The sequence below is a fragment of the Megachile rotundata genome, chromosome 2 (genome assembly GCF_050947335.1).
Source record: "Megachile rotundata isolate GNS110a chromosome 2, iyMegRotu1, whole genome shotgun sequence".
Classification (NCBI taxonomy): Eukaryota; Metazoa; Arthropoda; class Insecta; order Hymenoptera; family Megachilidae; genus Megachile; species Megachile rotundata.
Genome location: NC_134984.1, coordinates 19,964,242 through 19,988,760, shown reverse-complemented (window position 1 = coordinate 19,988,760; position 24,519 = coordinate 19,964,242). Strand labels below are relative to the sequence as shown.

The 24,519-nt window shown below is 41.9% G+C and overlaps 1 protein-coding gene across 4 annotated transcripts; it reads left to right on the top strand.

Moving 5' to 3' along the window:
• On the top strand, positions 1-23,013 carry Hil (peptidase hillarin). 4 transcript variants are annotated; one of them, XM_076538943.1, is made up of 13 exons: positions 4,507-4,536; positions 4,622-4,672; positions 5,715-6,153; positions 10,763-11,027; positions 16,613-16,729; positions 16,802-16,974; positions 17,947-18,190; positions 18,709-18,935; positions 19,184-19,405; positions 19,572-19,721; positions 19,967-20,156; positions 20,674-20,931; positions 21,122-23,013. In XM_076538943.1, the coding sequence occupies exons 3-13, from the start codon at positions 5,810-5,812 to the stop codon at positions 21,431-21,433; spliced, it is 2,502 nt and encodes an 833-aa protein (XP_076395058.1). In that variant the 5' UTR covers positions 4,507-4,536; positions 4,622-4,672; positions 5,715-5,809; the 3' UTR covers positions 21,434-23,013. The 4 variants fall into 4 exon arrangements, with proteins under 4 accessions (XP_003706912.1, XP_012148802.1, XP_012148801.1 ...); XM_003706864.3 differs by lacking the exons at positions 4,507-4,536; positions 4,622-4,672 and adding an exon at positions 1-606; XM_012293412.2 differs by lacking the exons at positions 4,507-4,536; positions 4,622-4,672 and adding an exon at positions 2-606 and having other exon boundaries at positions 10,796-11,027.
• The last annotated feature ends 1,506 nt before the right edge of the window (positions 23,014-24,519 follow it).

The window sequence follows — 24,519 nt, the reverse complement described above, 5'->3', positions numbered from 1 at the left end:
AGCGCGGTCCCTCAAAATGGCCGGCCCTCTCACCTCAGATCTTCCTGGAACGTCGAAGGAAGCAGGTGGCGATATTCAGGTTCGAGCTGTCGCGTGGCCGCCTCGGTTGGTGGCGAGACCTCATTTCAGGTGGCGGACACACGAAAACGGTGGCAGAAAACGTTGGTACGCGTCGACGCGGAGCTCGCCGATAACCGGAACTCGCGTTGTGCACTCGCGAACAGTAAAACCGGATCGTTTCGCGCAGCGTCGATCATAGTTTTCAGCCTCGTAACACGCCTTCGGCTACCTGGCAGGTGAATCTATTCCCGGAATCTTTCTGTGTTCGTATTCGACACGGTGCACGCGAGCGCACGCGCGCGGACACGAGGTCCTCGCGGCGGTAAATCGTCGGCACCTGGTGACTTCGATGCCCGGAGAGGCCGTAACCGGAACGGGGAAGCGAGTTCGCGGTATTGTGCAGGATTTTTCGCAGTGTGGTTCCTCGGAACGAGAGTAAATCCCGGCGAACACGGAAGAAACGAGCAACTCGCGGAGAGATGTTACGATCGGACCAGCCTCGAGGTTTCTCCTGGAGCACGCTGTTGGGCATGGAAGCATGAGAACGTGAGTATCGCCGCTACCAATGGGGAAAGAAGGGAATCTGGCCTTGCCTCCGCTTTTTTTCATCCTGCTCCAATTGTCTGCTCGCAAGAATTACCGGTTCGATATTTGCCTGGCGAATTATCTCGAGCGAGTTTCTCGAAGCTCGTCCCGCTACGATTTATTTCGTGTTCCACCGCGGTCGGTACACGTGTTTGACAAATCTGATGCGCCTCAGGGAACTGGTTCTCGAGTTCGCCAGAATAATTCGCTTCTTGGCATTGATACCAGGCGAAATATCGACATTCCTCGAGAACATCGATCTAATAGCTTGCTTGGAATTCTCTCGAGTACTCCTGCGGATTAAAGATCATGGACGGTTTAAACCATTAACCTAAGAAAAACGCAAGGTCGACATCTTTTATGGATCTCTTAATATTTCAAGGTCCTCGATCAGTGTATCATAAACGTATCTGTATTGTTAACGAATATAGAAAACTCAGAAATACTGACAAGTGTTCTGTCTTCTTCGAAAAATATCAAAGATGGACTTGCACTCCTAGAAATTTTCAAATGTATAGAGAAATAGTTGCAAATACTTCAGCAAGAGTGTAACTAGCTCCATCAGGGTCCCAGTGTACAGTGTCATAAGTCCGAAACGGTAAACTAGGTCGCGAAAGGCTGAAAACTCTGAAATTGTTCTACTCGTGTGCCAGTATCAATGCCAAGAGAATTGAAATCTCAGGAACACGGAGAACCGTGCAAGTAGTACCAGGCACGTTCGATGTGCTCGTTCAATGGAATGCCTGTTATTCACCGGTACTTTCGCGCGTTAAGTAACCAGACAAACTGTCGCAAACACGGGAACACGCCTTTTTTCCAGCGGGACAACGATGCCGTTAACCCGGTAGACTCGCCGGATTCGAGACTTGCGTTTGTCCACGAGCACTTTGATGCATCGTACGCGATCAAACTTTTATGTCACTAAATTGTTAGAACACCCAATTCAGACATGATCAAATCTTCAGATTGTTAAGTTCTCAACTCTGTGCGTTCCCATGCTCCTGCTTTTCGAAATGTTCAAATGTCAAGTCGAGAAATGGACCAAGTCTTAAATTCCAAAATACCTAAACAGCTAATCATTTGAACCTTCAAATCTTCACGTCTTTAAGTTGCTAACCTAACCAGAACTTAAATTTCCAAGTCTTTGCATATTCATTCATCTATACCCCCAAATTTTCAAATCTCCAACTTGGTAAATTAATAAAATCTTAGATCTAAGTCTCTAAACTCCCAAATTATCAAATTCTGAAAGGTCCAAGATCTTCAGACTCCCAATTGAAATTGCCGAAATCGCAAAATTCCATCGCAGAAAGCCAAAGTACTCGACAAAGTTCCTCGGTACGCGGTGTTTGTGATCGTATGCGTGTTCCTTTTTTATTCGATGCGTGTATCGGTTGCCGCGAGTGCACGTAGATGTGTGCGCGTGGAGCGTAAATACCTAGGAGAAGGTGGGCCAGAATGGGGACACCGGTGTTCGAGCGAGCATTATCCAGTGATAAACGACGCGAGGAATGCGATAAATAATTTTCACGCGCGTGACGTCGCGGATTTTCGACGGATCGTGTCATCGGGCCGAGATGCATATCGTTTTCACCGCGAGGGAATAAGGCCAGATCCATGCTATCGATTCGTTCACGGTGCAATCGCGTTCTGCTCTCTGTTCAATCAAGTATCACCTACTATCCCAGTTAGTTTATATCGTGCTCGTAGAATTGACACTCTTGTCGTGCGATGGACATGTACGATAGCCGTGTAAGGTTCTTATTAGGGTAGATTTCAGTGGAGAAGACGGTGGGAATTCTGGGACATTTTATGGGTACTTAGAAATTTTGAGAACGAATTTAGAAATAATTGGAAAATTTTGGAAGTTAGATATGTTATCTAAAATAGACCTTTCTAATAAAAATTGGAAATAAAATTAAAAGGAAGAAAGAGGGCAGAAAGAGGACCCCAAAGAACGGAAATAAAGGTGACGAGGGTCGCGGTCACACCGTAGAAAACGAGCATATTGCGTCGACAAAATCTCGCGAAAGATCGCCGGTGCAAGCATCCGATGAATGAAAATCGACGAGTATCCGTAATTGGAAGTGTCGCGTTTTACGACGATCGTTACGATTTCCTCTCGAGATATTGCGTAAGGTACGATTAAAATACACGCGAGGAATTGCTGATTCGGTCGCGTGTTCAGGAAAAATACGATGTTGGTTCGGAAAAATACGAAGGGAAATGGAGCTACCGATGACGAGGCGGAAATTTATGAGCCTTCATAAGCGTTTACGACTACCGGTATGTCGGGGGACACAAATCGATCATGCCCTGTTCTTCGTTAAACCGACGATAGCAATGAACATATCGCCCGTACGAGCCTGTAATTACTTCCGCCTACGGAACGTTTACTTTAACACAACCCGAATTTTTAATCCGAACGATTAAGAAACTTGGGGTATATTTTGGAGATCTTTAAATTGACAAATTCCTTAATCCTAAAGTTTCTAAATCTTCAAACTCTCGTTTCCTCAAAGTCTCAAGAACTGCCAACACAATGTAGACATCCTTTCCTCTCGTTAAATAGAAGAGTAATAAAATAAAATAAAAGTAGTTTATGAAGGAACTAAATAATTAGCAGAAAAATGCAGCGTGCACATGAGGGAATCGGTGTTTAATATCCTGTCGCGCAATAAAAAGCTTTCTCCGGACAGACACTTGTGCCCGTTCTCCGGAAGAAAAGCTATCCAGCGCGTATCCTCGGCAGGGATTTTGTCCCGGGCTGAAAATCATCGCGATCGAGAAGCAACGGCTGAAAAAAAGAATCAGTGCGTGTCGTGGCGAGCGGAAAAGCAGGATTCGTTGATGCGTGAGAGGGACTATCCTGCGTTTATTACGGTATTGTTGTGCACGCTCGCTAACGGTGTGACGTAACGCGCGCCATTGTGGCCGTGCAACGACGCAGAATTCGTCTGTTCCCGGAATCGAAGGAAGAGCAGGAGAAAAAAAAGGGGAAATCTGGATCCTTTCTCGTAACAGGATTAGAAGAACCGGTGAAACCGAGGTAATTTTCGAAAAATTAGACACGGTTCATTTAGAAAGTTTTCGACCACGCTCGGACTTTCGTCTCCGAGCGGACACGCTTTTCTCCTCGATGATGTAATTTCGTTGGACGTTAAAGGAGATCGAAGAGGCGTGAACGAAACACGGGAAATTAGTATGAATGAAATATGCTTTTTTTATGGACGGAGGTCATCGCTGGACGTCGAAGCGTTAACGAGGACGCACGGTCCGTACGCACGAAAATGTCAATGGAGTTAGCGGTGAGATTCATTCTGCACTCTCGATTGTACAGTCGGCTTCTTTTTACTACTCTTTATGGTTAGAAATTTGGAGAGTTTAAACATTCGTAGGGTTCGAAATTACGACATCTGAAATAATCTCTGGATACTTCTATTTATTAATTTTCAAATTTAGAAATCTTCAAATCTTTAAGTTCTTGAATCTTCATATCCTCAAGTTCTTAGGCTCTAGATTTCTCAAATTCTTCAACTTCTATATTTTCTACAAACACAAATTTTCAGACTTCTACATTTTTACATCTCCAACTTTGCAGCTTTAAAGGTTCCCCAATTGTAAGTTCCAAATTTGATTCATATCAAATTGCTAGATTTTCAAATTCTTCAACTTCTATATTTTCTACGAACACAAATTTTCAGACTTCTACATTTCTGCATCCCCAACTTTGCAGCTTTAAAGGTTCCCCAATTGTAAGTTCCAAATTCGATACATATCAAATTGCTAGATTTCTCAAATTCTTCAACTTCTATATTTTCTACGAACATAAATTTTCAGACTTCTACATTTCTGCATCTCCAACTTTGCAGCTTTAAAGGTTCCCCAATTGTAAGTTCCAAATTCGATACATATCAAATTGCTAGATTTCTCAAATTCTTCAACTTCTATATTTCCTACGAACATAAATTTTCAGACTTCTACATTTCTACATCTCCAACTTTGCAGCTCTAAAGGTTCCCCAATTGTAAGTTCCAAATTCGATACATATCAAATTGCCTAGACCTCCAGATTCTTGCAAATCCAATTCGCTAAACGACCAACTTCCTAAATAACATTCCAAATGCTGAATTTCCAAATTAACTCCTCAAATCTCGAAATTTCTACTCTCGAAACTTTCTAACCATCTAAATTAGAAAATTGGAGTCCGCAAGCCTAATGTATATACTTAAAGCTATCATAAGCCAGTAATATGGTCTATACGTGTAAACGAGGTCGTGAAATCTGTTGCAATTATCCCCGTCCGCTAGGTCGCCCACTATGAAAAGTATTGGCAACAATTTGTTGCAAAAGCAACGGCAGGAAAGTGTTGGCGGCACGATTATTTTTTTGCCAACACCGATGCGTTTAGTTGATCCTTTAATCGCTCACGATCACGATGCTATCGTTTGTGGATTTTCTACGAACACGCATCGTTCGTGAGCTCATCGGTAATTATACGTACGATGTCGTAAAAATCGCTGCAGAACTAATCGAGAACATTATCGTGCTTGTTTGAGTAATATTGAAAACATTCATAAATATCGATATATCTTGCGAATGCGTAACAGGATAGATGGGCAAACTGACCGGTAGTCCATGTGTTTCTTCGTTTCCTTCTGTTTTCTGGACATCCTGGCAAACGTAATTATCGAGAGTTGAGAAACAGCCTCGGTCTGATTCGCGCGAGACTTTTGCATTACGTTAATTACTTCCAATTAAGGCACGCGTTTTGCCAGTATCGTTTTATGCTTCTGTACGAACGAAAATATCGCTCCATATTTCTATTTAACCCTGCAGTTGTAACCAAGTATATGAAATCCTCCTCAGGAGTTCCATACTCCTGAGTCCCCATACTCGAAAGTTTCCAAAACTCCCGAAAGTAGCATCTCCGAAAATTCCGAAATGACATTTGCAACGCACGGAAATTTACGAGCCGGTCGAGCAGGTCGAGCGTTCCCCGCCGATGACCGATCTCGCTCGGTTTTTCGCCGATATCCAACTGACTCAAAGTCGTTTTGCTTGTCAAGGTCGCACGTGCTGGCTTCCAGAGCGGACTGAGGAGCAGCGATCGACATCCAGCGAGCAGGGGAACGTAGCCGAGGACGAGGATAGCCCGTGGACCATGTATCGGCCGAACTTCTACGAGAGCACGTGTCTGAGGTGCGCCCAGACCGTGTACCAGGTGGACAGAGTGGGCCCGCTGAAGGACTTCACCTTCTTCCACGCGGGTTGCTTCAAGTGCGCGATCTGCGGCACCAAGTTGACTCTGAAGACCTATTACAACAACCAGCACACGATCAACGACAAAGAGGTGTACTGCAGCAGTCACGTACCGAAACCGGGCCCGGGGACCTTGGACGGATCCTGCGTGGGCATCAGGAGCGCGCTCAACGTGCCCAGGAGCGGTTACGTCAACGAGCAGATCAGAGCCGGTGGCGCGTCACCGAGAGGAGTTTATCCGCCCTGGTGAGAAACCGTTTTATTCGTTTTATTGCGGCACCGGTTCGTAGATTTTGCTCGAGAAGAGTTAATTTAACGTGCTTTGACGAGTCTCACTCGTGACGCACTCACAACTCAAATGTGATAAACCTTACTCAAATTTTGAATACCCTTCAAGTTGAAGTTTAGATCCAACTATAATTTGCGTTGTCAAGGATCCCTAAATATAAAATACTTCGAACATTTTAAGCTCGAGAAGAGTTAATTTAACCCCTTCCCGTGCTTTGACGAGTCTCACTCGTGACGCACTCACAACTCAAATGCGATAAACCTTACTCAAATTTTGAATACTCTTCAACTTGAAGTTTAGATCCAACTATAATTTGCGTTGCCAAGGATCCCTGAATATAAAATACTTAGAACATTTTAATTTTCTTTGTTCGTTTTAATGTTATAGTCCTGAATGGTTAGTCTTGACTGACGCACCTCATAAATAAATGGCACGGCAAGGGGTTAATGTTATAGTCCTGAATGGTTAGTCTTGACTGACGCATCTCATAAATAAATGGCACGGGAAGGGGTTAATAAACCATAGAAAGTGCCCACAAACCCTGTTGGACTACCGATATGTCATTCGGTAACTTATCAAAATAACAAATCTGATTTTGCATCTCTGGGGCAGAGAAGTAACAGTGAGCAAAAATTACAAATTTCTTTCAGTATCATTGCGTAAAACGTTCTGTAAAAAGTCAAAGAAATTTCAGTCATCGAGATGCGTGTCTCCTTTCACTCCAAACTGCTGAAAAATAAAAAAGTTCCAATATGCGGTTCATTGTTGAAAGGCGGAACAAATGTGCGTTTAGTATCCGCTAATTGCGAGTAGGAGTCAGTAGAGTGTGTTAATTTGGTCCACTGCGAAATTGGTCGAGTCTGGTTGAATCAATTAACAAGATAATAGATGAATCGGCTTAACCGGAAGCTGTTCTTGATAGTTATCGAGCCTCGACCTCGAAATCTGTGAAAAAACGTTCGAATCATGTTTCTGTCGATCCTCGATCGCATCGTTGCACACGGAATAAGAAACGAATCGACGTTTTTTGGTTTATCAGGGTATTAGCACAACACGGTGTTCTTTCGATACTGTTCTATCTCGTTATCGTAGCTGCATCACGAACGGGGGCAAAAAATTCCGATCGGTATTCGTGCTGCATTCCCGGTCTACAATTCAGCCTTCTGGCGAGCAATGGGAACTTGATTAAATAACAGTAACCATAATAAGGAAATTAGCAACACGTAACTCGAGGGGGCTGGAAAACGGGGTCGGTTATTTGCATCGTCGCATTTTCTCTTATTCGATAGGTTTTCTACTTCGATGTTACAATGGGTAGATCTTCGTGTCGTACGATAACGCAGGTGCGTCGACGGTGTGGGTGAAAGTCCGTGTAGCGATATAACGAGAGTGGTTATTGTTAGCGGAAGTCATGGGCACTTTGACGTCGGGAGTCGTATCAGGAAAAGTGTCGTGACACGTCGAGGGAACGTGTAATTTTCGAACGAGTGGAACGTGATCGGCGCTTAATTAAGCGCTCTTAAATCGCGTTTGATGATTCCAAGGACGTTGCGGATCGCACGTAACCGGTATCAAAAGGTTACAGGTCAAGTTGCGCCAATGGTTTTACCTGCGATCGTAGATATAATCGTGAAATCGATTTACTAGATCGTTTCCCTTTTATTTCGACGCGAAGGATGCGATCTTATGCCCATTCGTTGGAAAGTAAATTACTACAATCGGACAAATTTAACGGCTCTCTTTTACGTTTTCTGATTTTTAATGCGATCTCGAGACTTCGGAAAGTCGATCGACATCGTTCGGTTTCTCCACTTTCCCTTCGGTGTTAAATCGAGATCGTTTATGCGGGGTATAAATCGGTTTTTTATACCGAACGATCTTGTTAATAGCTCTTTTATGCGAGGTTCGTGTAAAAAATTGCAGAACTTCGTTATTAATTTTCCTTGAACGTTAATCGAGTTTGACATTCGTGCCTATCGAAGTCTTCATAATTTTGATCGCGAGACACGATAATTTCATCTAATCGAATAATTAAGACCGTGCAAAAGAAAAAAGAGTTGAATATCACAATTTATATACACGCTATGAAAATCATGCTCTTAAAAATCCTAGATTCCTTTTGAGATTACCAGTAGATGATTATACACACGTTTAATAACTTCTATAATAAGCATTGAATTCGCTACCTCTAATTAGTAGAGAAATACTATCAGAAAAAGTGACGCGTTAATATATGCAAATACATGTCATAAATATATGACACCAGCTATTAGAGTTAATTATTATCGAGCGTTGAAATCGCGTATCACAAACGACATCTACCGCGACAACTCAATTAAATAATCAAAAAACGAATAATTCGAATCCGTCGAACTCTTCACGTATGTTAACAGAGAGCGTGATCAAAACTCCTCCCCTTTCACATCGAAATTAACAAATAGCTCACGTATCTCGGACACTTTTCTACAAGTCACTAGCCGTGCTGAATTTTTCTCACGAACGTCTGGCGACAATTATTTCCTACAAACACACTTTGGTCCGCGGTGAAGCTCGAGTACCGTATACGTGTCAGTCGAGCCACTTGGTTCATCTTCGTTACATAACGCATCGCCACATTGGCCTTAATCCGACCAAGCCTCGAACAAAGTCAGAAACCGCGATTGCGAGTAAGAAGTGCACTTGCTTTTCGACCGGAATGTCAATGGCTGACCCGATTTCGCGGAAATAACTAGCCTGTTCTTGCCAGATTCGTTGCCCATGCAAGAGGATATGGTCAAGTCATTTGTTTTCCTTTTAAACTAAGCTCATTAGGCTGTTAGAATCTGGTAGCCTTCTTTCTCTTTCACGAGACGTTTCGAATAGAATTTCTACTCGATCGTGGATTTATTTGACATATATGTGGCAGAAGTCGGACCAATCGTTTGCAATCTTTTCAGTTTACTCGGTGATTAATTTATCAATTCGAGACTACTCGAAGGATCAGCAGCGATTTAGATCCTTAATCCGAATTAATCCAGGAGAGCGACGATTCGAATTAAAGTTCCTATGAAATTTCAGCCAACTCAAACCGCAAACGTTCATTCGGTTAATTCTATAACGAAGCTTCCAAATTAAACGAAGCTCCGTATTAACCAGGTTTTACCGCAATTGCGCCTCGCAGCCTTTAAAAAACGAGCCAACCGACGACCTGTTGCAGCGATCAGGAAATCAGCTATACAAAACATCCAAATCCTCTGAACACGTTTCTCTATGAAACAGAATATATCTCGGTAATTCTTTTACCGATACCGATAATAATACCTAATAACTCTCTGTTTGCAAAATATATACAATTCTCATGTATTTGAGGATTTGTAACTTTTTGAATGTATCATAATTGCATCAAATTGATACAGTGGATTCTCTCTATATTGCCGCTAGGGCTATCAGAGGAAGAGATTAATATCCTAAAAACAGGAAAGGGCAATACAAAATTTCGATAATTCGGAAATTTTCGAATTGTCGAGAGTCAAAAATTGAGACACTGAGAATTTATAAATTCGAAAAGCCGAGTATGATTTCTCAATTTGAAAATCCGAATCGGTAGCGATATAACGAGTAAAAAATGAGCAAAGCGAACGTGCGAAATACGTTGACACGACGTTAAAGCATGAACGAGTAACAGCATCGTCGGGCTTTTCGAAAGTCGTTTGTGCACGACTGCCGAAATCGCCGTGCGTTGATTTATCGTCCGGATCGTTTTCTCCGTCGTGCAACGTGCAAGAAACTTGGAAGAATTTCTCGTAGCCGCGTTTCGTGAGCTGCCTCCGGCTTACATAAGGAGCGCGCGTTCACGCGAGACAGAGAGGAGGCGGAGAAGCATCGTCGCGAGTGAATGAACCCCGAAGGAGAGAACGAGCCAGAGGTGTAACACATTCATTTAACCGAGAGACTCTGGATTTTCTCATAACCGATGCGACTCTCGTACACGATACGTCCTCTTATGGCATTTTTACTCTTTCGTCGGGTGAATCAGTCGGACCGATCCTTTCTTCGATATCTGTTTCTCGTTTTAACTTCTACGATTTTTGCTGTCTTCATTTTGTTCACAAGCGTGAACCTTCAATGCATAGGAACATAACTTTGATAGAAAGTTAGAATAATACGTAATGACGTAATAATTTCGACTTCGAGCTGTCACTAAAAATTGCATTTTCAGACCGAAAGTTGTTTCGATTAATATTTAAGGGATCTGTGAATGGGGGTGGTTCACCCTGCAAACACAGAGATTTTTGAGGAAATATAATTGTAGAAATTGAAACGACCATTAAGGTCTAAAGGCGGTCGTTGCCGAGAGCACTGACCCAGTTTTTTTCCCGCGCATAATCGGTGCATTTGCATGGTAAAGACCGGAAGCGGAGGACGCGGAGGAATCGCGGTTACCCAGACATTTCTCTATACTTCGCGGATTAAAAAGCAACTAGAAGCGACCGACTTCTATCCAATTATTTCTTTTTCGGCAAGGTGTCTCCTTCGCTTAGACGATCCCTAGCCCCCCTGAAGACCCGTTGCATCATTTTGTTGCAGCTACGATAATGTAGACTCGCCTAATTGTGCCAGGCACCTGAACGGACACGGCTCACCACCGGCCACCAATTCTTCCCAACGAGACGTCCACGGGAATTCGGCAGGAGGAGGATCCTCGCCGTACAACCACAATTATTCCGGTGACGGAAGCTACCAGTACGGCAGATTCGACGCGAGCGCCCTTCACATCGCCCATGCCCTTAAGCAGACCGAGCTACAGAAGGGTTACAGCAAGGCACGCGAGAAACCCATCGATTATTATCTGGTGAGTCATTCTCATAGTCGGTGAAATCATTCGTCACGGTCACCGCCATATTAGGAGCGAGTTACCTATTCCGCCGCCGATCCGCGCCAATTAAGCCGCTTCGGGTTAATTATCGACGTTCTTGGGATCGTTTTATCGAAATTATTGCTTCGTTCCTTACCCGCGATGCCGCGGACGCGTTCCAACCATCGACACGGATGCTACAAGCTAGAGACGTTCATCGATCTCGGAATATACATTTGGGGTTGTATATGGAGTTATGGACACAGACTTTGGAGATCTGGAAGAATAAGGGGCGTAGACATCTAGAAGAATAGGTGTACATTACATGTATTACAGAATTGTAAAGATCTAACGTAGGGGTGTAAAGGTCCAGGACTGTAAGAATCTATGAATGCAGAGATATAAGATTATTCAGATTTAGGGGTGTAGATGTTTAGGGATACAAGCATCTTCGGTTATAGTCATATAACTCATCTGTTCGTTTTAATTTGAATCAACCGCTTTCAAGGTATTTTGTTAGTTGATAACTTTTGGTAAAATTAGAAAATCATGCATTTAAGGGTTAAAGATATAGTGGCATGTAGGGATTCAGTGATGTAAAGATCTAAGGTTAAACTAATGTTGTAGAGATCTAAAGGCGAGGGTTGAAACTTGTAGAAATTTAGTAATATGTAAAAAGAGACTTGTAGAAATCTAAAGATGTCTATAAGCAGGAAGTCTTGTTCAAAATGCATCGTAAATCACATGACCCACAATTACAAACTTTTAGAATTTTCATTGCCCCCAATTTTCTTTCGAAACCCAGGCAATATCAGGTATTTGATTTTCACAATTTCTGGACTACTTACCTTCGGCAACTTCCTGCTAATTAAGATTACGAACATTCCAGCGCAGTTAAATTAATTCATTTTATTAGAGAGATAACGAATTCTGTAATTAACTACGTACAATGCTACATTATTTATCGAGCCATCAATGACAGCGTTATTCCTGCTCACTTTATCGGACGCTAATTACAATTTCAAAATATGTGATTTCTCTACGTACGTGCTAAATGTAACTGTCAAAATCATGATTTTATTAAGTCACACTTACAGAATTTTCGATTATAATCTTGAATACAAAGTATGAGTGCAGGTAACCGTGTATAATAGTTACACGTAGTGAAGTTATCGGGCGTTATCTTATTACATTTATCACTTGAGCTTTACTGCACTCTTTTATTACTTTTCATTATCGTAGGCATTGACTTAATGTCCAAGGTCACTGTCAAGGTCATTCATTTCTTCAAATTCCGATTGATTGTAGTCCTAAAGATTGTGATACTAAAGTCATGCACAGTCTGACAGAAGATCCTCAACTAATCTATTACAGAAAATTTACAGAGATTTTATTATACAAAGTCGTTAGACTCTGGTCCATGCACTTATCGATAAATTCGCTTAATCGCTCGCTTCATAGGCAAAGATGGCGTGTACTAGCGAACGTCATGCAAGTTAGTAAAACTCATAGCAGTATCTGAAAAGTCAGTTCGCTCTAATGAAAGCGCTGTCCCTGTAATCGTAATCGTAATGGTAATCGTCCTTGTACCGATCGATTACCGGTCGAGCAACAAGCTGGCCAAATATCCGGTTCGAGCTCGTTCTCGAGCGTGGCACAATAAAATCAGGTATTTCGCCGGTGTTCAACGACGCGTAGAAATCCTCGCAGTGGCACGTTGGTCACGATCGGTGATTAGTTGGACCGAGCGGACACCGCGAGGTGGACGCATTTTAATGGAAAATCCTGGTTCAGCCGAATTTCCGAACTCTACTTCGTAGGAATGCGAAACCGAAGCATTCCGTGCCAGTGACTTTCGTGCGCGAAATCGCTCGACAAGCGAGGAATGCGTACCGCGGCGAAAACGGACTCTACATGAAAATGAGATTGCCGTTGCTTTTCCCATCGGGCCGGCATAATATAAGAAGGCCGAGCCGCTAGTCGCTCCACTATCCGCGCGCGTTTTCTCCTCGATCCGCTTTCGCGGATCCCTCGCATCCAGCTAAACGTCTCCCGCTGCTAACGCGTTATTTATAGTAATTCGCGAACGTCGGACCACCTGCGTGCCCGTACGCTCTTACGAAACGAAAACCGCGTGGGTTGTGCACGATACCCGCCAAAACTTTCCGATATATTTCATTCGAGAGACGATGATGCAACGAGAATTTTTCACCCTTTTATGCAGCGGTTCGCTGTCTTCCCACGACTCTCCAGGAATGCGCAAACAAATTTTCATTCATTTCGAGGACTTTCTAGTTATGATCTCTCTTCTCCGATTTCTAGGATTCGCGGAATCACGGATTCCTGCAGGATCGGCGAGTCGTTCGAGCGGGCAATTTCGTGTTCGTCGAAAGCTATTCGATCGCAAGAAACGAATAGCGCGGCCCCGTGAAGCGTAAACGATCGCAAAAATCCCTCGTTTTCGTACCTTCGGACTTCGTCAACGTTTGCAGACTTTTTTACGAGATAGCCGAGAACAATACGATTGAACCTAGCTCGAACGGTTACCACGGAAGAACGTGTCTTCGTCTTCTTTACTTTGACGCGGCGTGCACGCGAAGGAAAGCTCGCAGAATCGTTTCCGCTTGCGGTACTCTACCGCGCTCGATAGTTAATTAGAGAATCGTAGCTCGTGAAAGAGAGAGAAACGGAGAGACGTACATTTTACCGCGATCGTATCCTGTTAAGGAACAATTGTGGCTTACCTCTCACGCGTCTTTCGGAACAAACGACTCACGGATGCTAATTGGAATCACTGTCGCGGTCAATGCTATACGAGAATCTATCGGTTTTATTGTTACTTTCTTCTACGATCCTTTTTGCTATCGATTGTGAAGAATTAATGGCTCGAACTGGTAACGAAGTTGTGCGCGAGTCTCGCTATATGGCAGGGGTGGCCAAACTCCTTGATAGTTCAAGCCATTTTTCAAATTTGAAATGTTTCGCGAGCCGCAATTTCCAATGAGTCATATCATTCTTAACTTGGACGGAAATTTGTTACAACGTTGCACTTAGTCTTTCATATTTGTTCTCAGTAATTTCAAAGACATTTTGAAACACATACGGAACGATAATAATTTTTTAAAATATAATAGCACAAAAATGAAAAGCTTGGGTATATTTATCGAGAGCCACAAATAATCCTTCAGAGAGCCGCAGGTTGGCCCCACCTGCTATATGGCATCCTTCTGTATAGTTCGAATATTCCTTATCGTTGCATCGCAGAGTAAATTACTTGACAGGAATTTTAGCACAGGTGTAGATAAAGCAGCGAATTGTACTATTTGTTTACTTTCCATCTTAATTTAACAGGCTAATCTTCATTAATTTTAATAAGAACCTCGTAGAAAAATTTGGTTAGTTGGTGAAAACAGGAAGCGGATAATCTCGTGGAACAGTGTTTGCATTTAATTAACAAGACCGAACCCGCTGTTTACTAGCGAAGAATTAACAGGGATTTTTTTGAAAATCGACACCGCGTTTATCGATTCCGATCAGAACCTGTATAATTTTCCTATTGCGGCTTTTCCGCTGGGGAAAACAAACAGAGGTTCAATCTCGATTAACTAGTCACGCGAACAAGCATCGAAGAAAATTACTGGCAACATTAACCGAATTAATCTTGTGAACTTTCTTATTGTCTTAATAGCGACAGAGTTTCTCTTATTGTTTTAATGATTGCAGAGTTTTAGTGACTCGTTCGTAAAAGTGGTAATAAATAAGTGGCTGTCGACTTGGAGAACTCCGCTATTAGCCACGGTAGGTTTCCCTAAGGGAAATTGCGACGTAGAAGTCTTCTACAGAGAATTCACATTATAAAAGTTTGAAAATTTGCACATTTGAAATGTGAACATTTGCAAATTTCGTTCAAGACCGATTATGATCGTCGAAATGACACTCGAGCTATTTCTATCTATTCCAACAAACGTTCTTGAAAACAGGAACTATTAGAATTCTGTGGCGTGGAATGTTGATTAACCACTCGGTCCGTGGAAAAAGTCAAAGGAAGTTACTTCTTCAATGACACGAGTAAACAGATTGACCGAATTAATCCTGTTAGAGTGCTTTCTCGTCGTCTCGAGGGCATACGAGACTTTTACCAGGCTTCGAGGATCGGCGACTCGAGATTCGCGGAACGATCATTGATTTCAAAATAGAAACTTCTCAATTGTTGCGAGGAATCTTGTCTCGCAAAGAAGAAGAAAGAAAGAGTAATTGCACCTGTCGTTGCAACAGCCCGATGCTCGTCAAAGCAATTTTACCAAAGTCGACCGCAACATTCCCCTTCGGTACAGGCTGCTTCAACTATCAAGTTCCAATGAACAACTAAATATTAAATTTCGCTATACTTATTGTTGCATATTTTTAAACACCTCCAGGTTAATGTTTAGATCTAGTTGAACATTTATAAATACTTATGCAGTTGAAATTCTTGTCAAAGTAACTTTAGACTTAATCAAATATGTTCTGGGATTATATAAAATAAAACACACTTGTACAGTTAATCAGACTAATAGCTATATTTATAAGTGGAAAAATATACGATGAAAGAACCTATGTTAGAATTCGGTGTATACAAGACGGACGCACGGTTAGAACTAAACAAAAAAGAAACTGCAACAGTACATGTCTGTACCTGGAGTGCTTGCAGGCCCCCAGACCCTAATTAGACAATGACCTCCAAGGATGTAGGGTTTTCTAAAGACGGTTAAAGCATGGTCAAGGCTTTAGCTTCAACAAAATACATTTGCAATTGCATCTCGTAAATTTTTCCTACTAATCTCGCGTGAATTACTAGTATTAACGAATAACAGATATTAAAGTAAAAAGGAAGTTGAAGATTCGAGGATAATTTCTTCGAGCAGAGTAGCTGTATTACCCTGTAGGTCACGTCAAGATCTCTCCAAACGCAGAAAGCACGCAGAAATGTCAATGCTCTCGCATTGTCCTTATTTACGGTTATTTCACGCAACAACCCGTACCGTCGTGTCGTAACCATAACGTAAGTTTCTCGTAAGGCCAAAGAAGTCGCTTGAGCAACGATACCAAACTCGAAGAAGCCCTTTGATTCGTTCGGTTTCGTCATTTCCGCGAGATCGTGGGAATAGACGAAAGATGTCCACGTTGAGATCGCGGAGCGCGTGCTTTCCGACACGATTGCCGCCGGAATGAAAGCAGAAACACCGCGTGAAAGTAAATCGGACAAAAACTGGACGAACGACGGTTACGGGACGTTTAGGAACGGCCTAGACCTTTTGATAAACCTGACGGTTCGATTTAATTGTATTTTCTCAAGGTTTCACTCTTTTATTACGTTCTACAGCACTATATGTATTTACAAAATTTAGTAATATGTTGTATGTTGACATGTGGGGTAACACGTGTTATATCGATAGCGATTTGTTATAATTCTACGAGTTACCCCATGCTTTACGTCACAATTTTCAAATTTTCAAACATAAGTCCTGAATGAAATTTATGACACAGCTAGTTGAATCGCCACAATAAAATAATCTTAAATATATAATTTTTGTAATCATCAGGACCGAGATGAGCAAACGCGTCTGGAGATGAAGCACCGCAAGGAGGAGGACGATCTGTACCGAAAGTTTGCTCATCACCGCGAAGAGGAGGACAGACGAATCCGCGAGGAATTTAGGGTACGTACTTTCGAGTATGATAAATACTATTGTGATTACTCGAGACTCGAAAGATGGCGTTTGATCGAGCAGGACGAATGGGAGAAAGAATTGGAACAACTATCGGCCCGATGGGAGCGGGAAAAAGGCGGAAGAGTTCGAACCCAACAGTTTCAACAGGAGAAAGAGGACTTGGAGAAGAACATGACTCTGCGCAGGGACAAGAAGAAGGAAAGTCTCACGCGCAAAATGCTGGAGCACGAACGGTACTCATTACCTAATTAAACTGATTCTATGCTGTACTACTTGGAGTACATGTCGGGTTCAAGATGGGGTCAATGCCGTTGCGTCAACTGACCTACTGTTAACCCCTTAATCTAGTGTTTATTTTAACACGTACGTCATTTTTATTTCAACCGAAATATTTCTAACGTTCCCGACAGCTTGGAATACGATTTCATACCGAGTTCATAAAGCTATTAAATAAATCGTTCGGAATTTAAGACCTAGAATGAGTCATCGTTGGAATTTCGAATATCTTTTTTATCTCTGGTCATATGATCTCATTTAAAAAACGGCGCTCGTAAAGTCTCGAGGAATGCGACCCTTCTAAACGGTATATGAAATTGCAAAATTTTTGTTTAATCTTATTATCTCGGTTGACAAATCCTTGCATATGTTCTGGGCAGTTTTGCAGTGTAAACACGCTCGAAGTCTTCATACATAAAACTCCGCCTTACAAAGATTTCGAATACGAGACTAAAAGTGAACCAATGTGACCAAAGAATGAAGCTATTTTGAAATATCCAACAGAAACGTGGAATTAAATTTTCAGCTGCAAGTAGTTCTCCGAGCTTTAGCTCTTCGGCTCTGAATTCTTTAAAATCAATTTTTCAAGCGACGATGCAGAGTCAGACGCAAGGTCGTTACAAATTAAGCCATTTCCGATGTTCTTTGTCTTCCGGCCATGTCGTGAGTCCAGCACAATTACCTCAATTAGAGATACCTCGTCGATACCATCCTCGAAGTTCAGCCATGTTGGCCCAAGGCTATTTATTTAAACCGTATTCCAAGTTTCGGCTTTGCGTTGGAACTCCAAGATTCGGATTCAGTGGCGTAACAATCGCTTTGGTCAAAGTTCCATATCCCAACATTCAAATAGTTACATTATCATACTACCTCGAGTTTATGGAGGTTTTTGGAGGTCCCATAACATCGATAATTGATGGAATTTACAGGGCTGCGACCGCGGCGCTGGTGGAAAAACAAAGCTCGGAGATGTTGGAGCTGATCAACGAGGCGAGAAGCGAATATATGCGTCAGGAGAGCCTGTATCTCGACGAAGGGGACGGTTATACCCAGGAAGCACCGCCTATGCCTTATCCGTCGCGAGCACCACCCCCGCAACCCCCAGCCCTAGCCAAGTATCACATCTACAATGATCCTCTGGAGTTTGCTGACATGGATCAGATAGCTATTTCGGTAAGCCTGCTGATCTCCCTTTCAGCGGTGAATCCATGCTGTAAATGTAATATCGACGAGCCTAGGCAGGGTTACAACGTCGGAATTTTAAACGATTCCTCGTATCCGCGACGATATTTTCATATATCCCGTGTCTTTATCCGGTCTGCGTGCACAACGAGGTCGCCGATAATCGATTTATGACCTCTCTTTCGTTCGGAAGGTATCAACGATCATGCCTGACAACGACTTTGAGTCGTGGCCATTTTTTACGATAGAGGATCAAGCTGTTTAAGGGTTCGAGCGAACTTTTATCGAGTAATTTGGGTCAAAGAACTTGTGAAATTATCGTTAACTGCCACGACACTGCCTTCTCTTCATTGTTACCAGTTAAACCTCAATTATCGGAGGTCGAGATTAAATTCAACGGCAACTTTTGTCGAATATTTTCAGTTCGGAATTTATCGCCAAGCGTAGTAAGAACAATGACTCCCTTTAAGGGTTGTTCTTCATTCGTTGTTTTCGTTGCAATAAATCAGGTAGCTCAAGAAGACCAGAAAACGTTCACGGACCTGGTGCGACAGTTGGTGAGCAGATGCGGATCCGACATAGAAAAGGCTAGGACAATATTCCGATGGATCACCGTGAAGAATTTGAACACCATGCAATTCGACGAGAATCTGCGAGGAGACACGCCTATGGGTTTGTTGAGGGGAATCAAACACGGAACCGAGAGTTACCATGTTCTGTTCAAGCGATTGTGCAGGTACGAGTTCGATCCTCGCGACGTATCCCCAACAGCTGCCAAAATAAATATTTTACTATTAACTGTGCCTTGATAGATAGACCTTACATTGCTGATCTAAATAATCTAAATTGCAACTTAAAGAATTTACGACCTTCGGTTTGCAACTCGAATGTAATTGCATCTTGAAGATCTCAATCTTGAAGATCTCGATCTTGAAGATCTCAAAGTCGAAGATTATCGCAGCTAAAAGCGTGTGTTCGTTTCAGTTACGCAGGCTTGCATTGCGTGGTCATAAAGGGTTACAGCAAGTCGGCCGGTTATCAACCAGGTGTTTGTTTCGAGGACAACAGATTCCGGAACAGTTGGAACGCGGTTTATGTAGCCGGTGCGTGGAGATTCGTTCAATGCAACTGGGGGGCACGACATCTCGTCAATGCCAAAGAAGTACCCCGCCCCGGGCAACCAAAGGCCAAGAACGACAGTCTCAGGTGACTCTTTCAGCCAGAAATCAGGGCAAGAACCACGATACATTTATAACTCTTTCAGCAATAAATTTCCTTTTGCTAAAGTATTTGGATCTTAATTTAGGTGTGGTTGTTCTTGGTACAAACTCTCGTATTTAATTATTTATATATTTGCGTCAATTATTTACAGATACGAGTACGACGATCATTACTTCCTGACGGACCCACGCGAATTCATATACGAGTTCTTCCCGCTTCAAGAAGAATGGCAATTGCTCAAACAACCGATTTCGCTGAAGGACTTCGAAGAGCTACCTTTCGTGCGATCGCTGTTTTTCAGGTAAACCTTCTCGAAAAACCTTTTACCTTCTTTTTAAAACATCGTCGAAATTCTTGCATAATCGTTTACCTATTTTAATTCAATTCTAACCTGACCTCTTCGCCCAACCTTTGCATGTTTACCGAATTTGTAAATACCATGAAGCAAACTCGCAGAGCTTAATTAATGGCCCTCTTAAAGCTTTTGAATTTAGGAACTGGAAGAAAGATGAAGCAATGGAAAAGAAATTTGTGTAAATTCGACAGGTACGGGCTATACTTTCCGGATACGAACACGAATGCCGTTATGTACACGGATTCGACGGGTGCCGCGACGGTTAGGATAGCCATGCCGGCGCACATGCAGTCGTCCCTGATTTTCCACTACAATTTGAAGTTCTACGACAACGACGGCGACGGATACGACGGTGTGTCGTTGAAACGATTCGTCATGCAGGTAGGTAGTCGTGCCTCGGTGAAACGCTCGATAGGTCAAACGGAACGAACACTTTTCCTTTTTTTCCACGACATTTCCACGGTTAATTACACGTACAACGTCGTACCAGCGATAAACTAATTAGGGAAATACCGTGAAAGGCGGAGATCCTTGATGGGAGAGTTTTAAGAGTCGGAGCTGCTAATTAATTGCACGAAATTGAAATTAATTGACCAACGACAGAAACTCGCGAAAACACTCGTCAACAGGTCGATCATTGCCGTTTAGTATTTGTAATAATAATAATAATGTTTTCCAATATCGGTAAGTGACTCGCGAAATTTCCGTCTCTGGTTCTCTTTTTCATAAAAAATTTTCTGTCCAGAATTTAGTAATCAAAAAATTTCAGCCATGTACTTAAATGCTCCTTGCCACGAAAATATTCTTGTAGAATTATCGATAAAATTGAATAAATTATTGTTGATCTAAACGCTAAGAAAGTCGAGAGGTGTAACGTTTAAAAAATATCTGTTCACAGTCCGTCGTTGGAAACATAGTCGCGTTTCGGGTGCACGCCCCGTGCTCCGGGGCTTTTCTCCTCGATATATTTGCAAACGCGGTAACGCCCAAAGAATACCTAACAGGCGAACCCATGAAGTTCAAGAGCGTGTGCAAATTTAAGATCGCCTGCGAGGAATTGCAAACAGTTATGGTGCCATTACCAGACTGTGCAAGCGGCGAATGGGGCCCCACGAAAGCTACCAGACTGTTTGGCCTCATACCGGTTACTCATCAGGTACGAAACGGTCAAATTATTCCAATATACAAAATAAAGACAAGCAAGCTACTTCTCTGTTCAATTTAATATAAGTGTTCTTGTTTTTCTATTTTTTTTTAAAAGTAACATTTTCAGACTACCTCTGACGAAAGTCAGTTAGAGAATCTAGTGATAAAATATGTAATAATCCGTGATTAAATAATTGTAGGAGGCCCTGGTGTTCGCCGGTCGAGAGCTGGAGATTCAATTCCGTATGTCGCGACCATTAACCGATTTCATGGCGACGCTGCATAAAAACGGAATCGAAGAAAAGCGGCTTTCCAAATACGTAGCTCACTCGATCGCCGACGACGATATGGTGACTTTCTTCATCAACTTCCCCGAGGAGGGACAATACGGTCTGGACATTTATACGAGAGAATCGACCAGCCCTACCAACGTCCCTCACGACATCACCGGTGAAAAACATTTGCTCACGCATTGCTGCAAGTATCTGATCAATTCCAGCAACAGGAATTAGCAAGATTCGTTTACGCGTCCGATAGAAGAAGTCGTGGAAGATTGTCTCGCGTGATTATGGACTCAAAGGTGCTGCAAGTTCTTTTCTCTCCCGGAGATCTAAAGTGACGCGTAAGAACTAATCTGCGAGATTAGCCTCTGCTTGCCGGTGAAACTACGCTGAAGGTGATGATCGTAAAAGGTGGTGTTCAAGACGAAAGTCTATGAAGAAAAGGTACAGTTGGTTCTCTTTTTTTTTCATTATGTAAGGTGCGAAGAACTTTGAAAGAGACGAACTATTCCGAGCTGACGCGCTACCTCCAAGTTCTTTGTAGTTTAATAACGATAAGCCTATTGTGCGAGGATAAATCATCGAGAAGGTACGTTAAGAGAAAGACAGCGAGCATAATCGCGATTAAAGAGTAACTTCTATTTAACGAGATCCTTGTTTAATCGCTCGTCGATTTTTTCCACGATCGTTCGCGTTTGTTCGCGCGAGAAAGTTGGCAATTAAAAGTTAACCAGCTTTGCGGCTCCCTCTGACCGAATTAATCAAACTTTCTCGCCCCGGTTCCAACCATTAATCCCAATTATCCGAGCTCGTTTTAATCCAATCCCGGCGATCCCGTTTTGTCCCGCTCGTTCGAGTGGTCGCACGGAAATCGGATCAACGATTTATTTTACCGCGCGAGGTGCTTTGTGTATATAAATTATGCACGCGTTCCGGTTTTATTATTTCCCCTTTTCGGCTATGTCGCCAAACGCTTCGGCGAATACGTGTTTCTTTTCCGTTTTGTACTGTTTACGCGATGGATTAAATTCCGAAGTCTCGAGGACTTTTAAACATTCGGAAATTTTCAGATTTCAAAGTTCTAATGTCTCTAAGTCTTACGGTTCAAATTTTAAAAATACAGCCTCATGAAGTCCTAGAGGTTGCCGAATTCGGTGCCTATGAGCATTTACTGTCACCTAATTGGTCCATCGCTTCCGTGACCATTCACGTGCGTTTCTTTCTCACTGCTAATGACCGTCAACGAAAAATTACCGACGTTTCTGGATGGAGATCTTGTCTTTAAAAACGACAAGGATGTTCCAGGGATCATAGTTAGAAGGCTTTTAAAAGTGTACAATTTTGCGACTGGTTTTCCGTTCAGGTGCTATATGTTACTAGCTGCACGATTCTAGTTACTTTCCTACCAGAAAAGCGTGGAAATACTGAATTATCTGGAAGAAGTTTATTTTTAAAGCGTACTTGTATTCGTACGAATTTGGATTTCCACGTTTTCAATAGCGTAAGGATCACAAGTTACGAAAGCGAATGAAAATTGTTTCTATCGTTAAAGGCTATATAATTGTTAATTTTTGTAATATTAATATTATTATTTTTCTGTCGTTGTTGTTATTTGAAATTGTAACGACGCTTGCGTAAGAAAGCTTTCCTCGACTCGCATTCCTCTCACCATGGAATAAAGTATAACTCGAGCTTAATTATTATTTCTCATTGTTTCTATGTAACAAGTATGTAAATTAATTTTTATACATATTACAGATAACTCGTGTTATTGTAAAAATGCAATTAATAAAATCTAATTTTTGTGGAAATTCTTTTTCTTTCATTCAAATGTTATAGAGCAGTAGTCGTAAAGCGTAACTTACTTTTTCCACCGCCGATTACAGCACACTCGATATTTCCCGCCATCGAGTTCGCGACTTCTTCGTTCGATGGCGCCACCATTTTCAATTCTCGTTAGGAGCGCAAGATACGCGCGATTAAATTCGTTGAATAGATCGTTTATTCCTCGCGAAACATTGACAAATCTTTCCAACTAACGCGGGATTTTCTTTGAAATTTGCGGAAGTATATGTTTGTTTCAATCCTGTTATCTGCCGCTAATTCCAATAAAGCATCGATCACTCGACTGAATTTATTTCCCTCATAATTACAAGAACTGATTGCATAAAATATGACGAAAAATAGTAACAAAATTAACAATGATCGATAAACATCGATTTAAATTTAACACCGAATCGAAGAATATTAAGTTAAGTATTATCGTAACTTCTTTTCTAACATCACGATACAGTGGTTAAAATGCACTCGTAACTGAAATTCCGTTCGTAGCTGGCCGCATTACGATGTTTTCTCATAATTGTGAAAAGTTTCACGACCGTACGTTTATTAAACGTCGTTTCCGGCTTGCCGCGTTTCGTATGCGCATACACGACCCGAATACACGTGCACGAGCGAGCGTGTTCTACACATTCGCACACATCGTGAAGGGTTTTAAAAAATCAATTTCCAACATTTACGAGCAATTAATAGAGTCGAAAGAGGGCAGACGGTTATCGATTTTCCGGATATCTGATATTAGAAAGGTGTTTGAAAGTTAAACGGCCGCGTGTCACATGACGGCGCATACATCCTATACGAGATAGCGCGCTCTGCCGCGATGAAATTATACTTTATAAAACACCATCCCTTACACCCGAATGCTCCCTTCAACTACGGACAAAATTCTATTCCCTCTATGGATTTACGACTACATATTTATCAGCAACTTTATTCGATGTACGAATCAACGTGTGCAATCTTTTCATTTCGATTAATTTTTATGATGCGTATACTTTAACGCTAAAACTACCACACCTATCACAAGTTTCTTATTGCAAGGTACACATTTTGTTAAAATTCATTGAAATCGGAATTGATCTTCGTCAAGATAAAGAATAAATGTGTGTACTAATTTATGTTTCGTTTAACTTCATTTTTAATTTCAAATTAAATACACATTGTATGCCGGTAGGTTAACCCTTTGCAGTCGAAAACAATTTTACTGTTTGCAAACAGCAACTTTAAAATATTAATTAAAATGTTAAATGACTTCTTTTGAAGTTATTATTTCTTTACTAATAATTTCCACTATTTCACTGTGTTTATACATCACATAAGCATTATTATAGAATTAATTAAATAATGCTTCTTTTAAATTATTGTATTAAATCGAATGGCGCCTAAGAGGCGCCTCTCGAGCGCAAAGGGTTAATACGTTTAGCAATCATGTTCAAACTATTAGAAATTATGAAACAAGGGAAGGATTCAAAGTCTAC

Excerpts from the sequence above, each read along its gene's own strand:
- Hil (XM_003706864.3), top strand. The coding sequence starts at position 5,810 with ATGTATCGGCCGAACTTCTACGAGAGCACGTGTCTGAGGTGCGCCCAG. Across the intron at positions 16,975-17,946 it reads AAAATGCTGGAGCACGAACG|GGCTGCGACCGCGGCGCTGG; the intron begins GTACTCATTACC and ends TGGAATTTACAG. Across the intron at positions 18,191-18,708 it reads TGGATCAGATAGCTATTTCG|GTAGCTCAAGAAGACCAGAA; the intron begins GTAAGCCTGCTG and ends GCAATAAATCAG.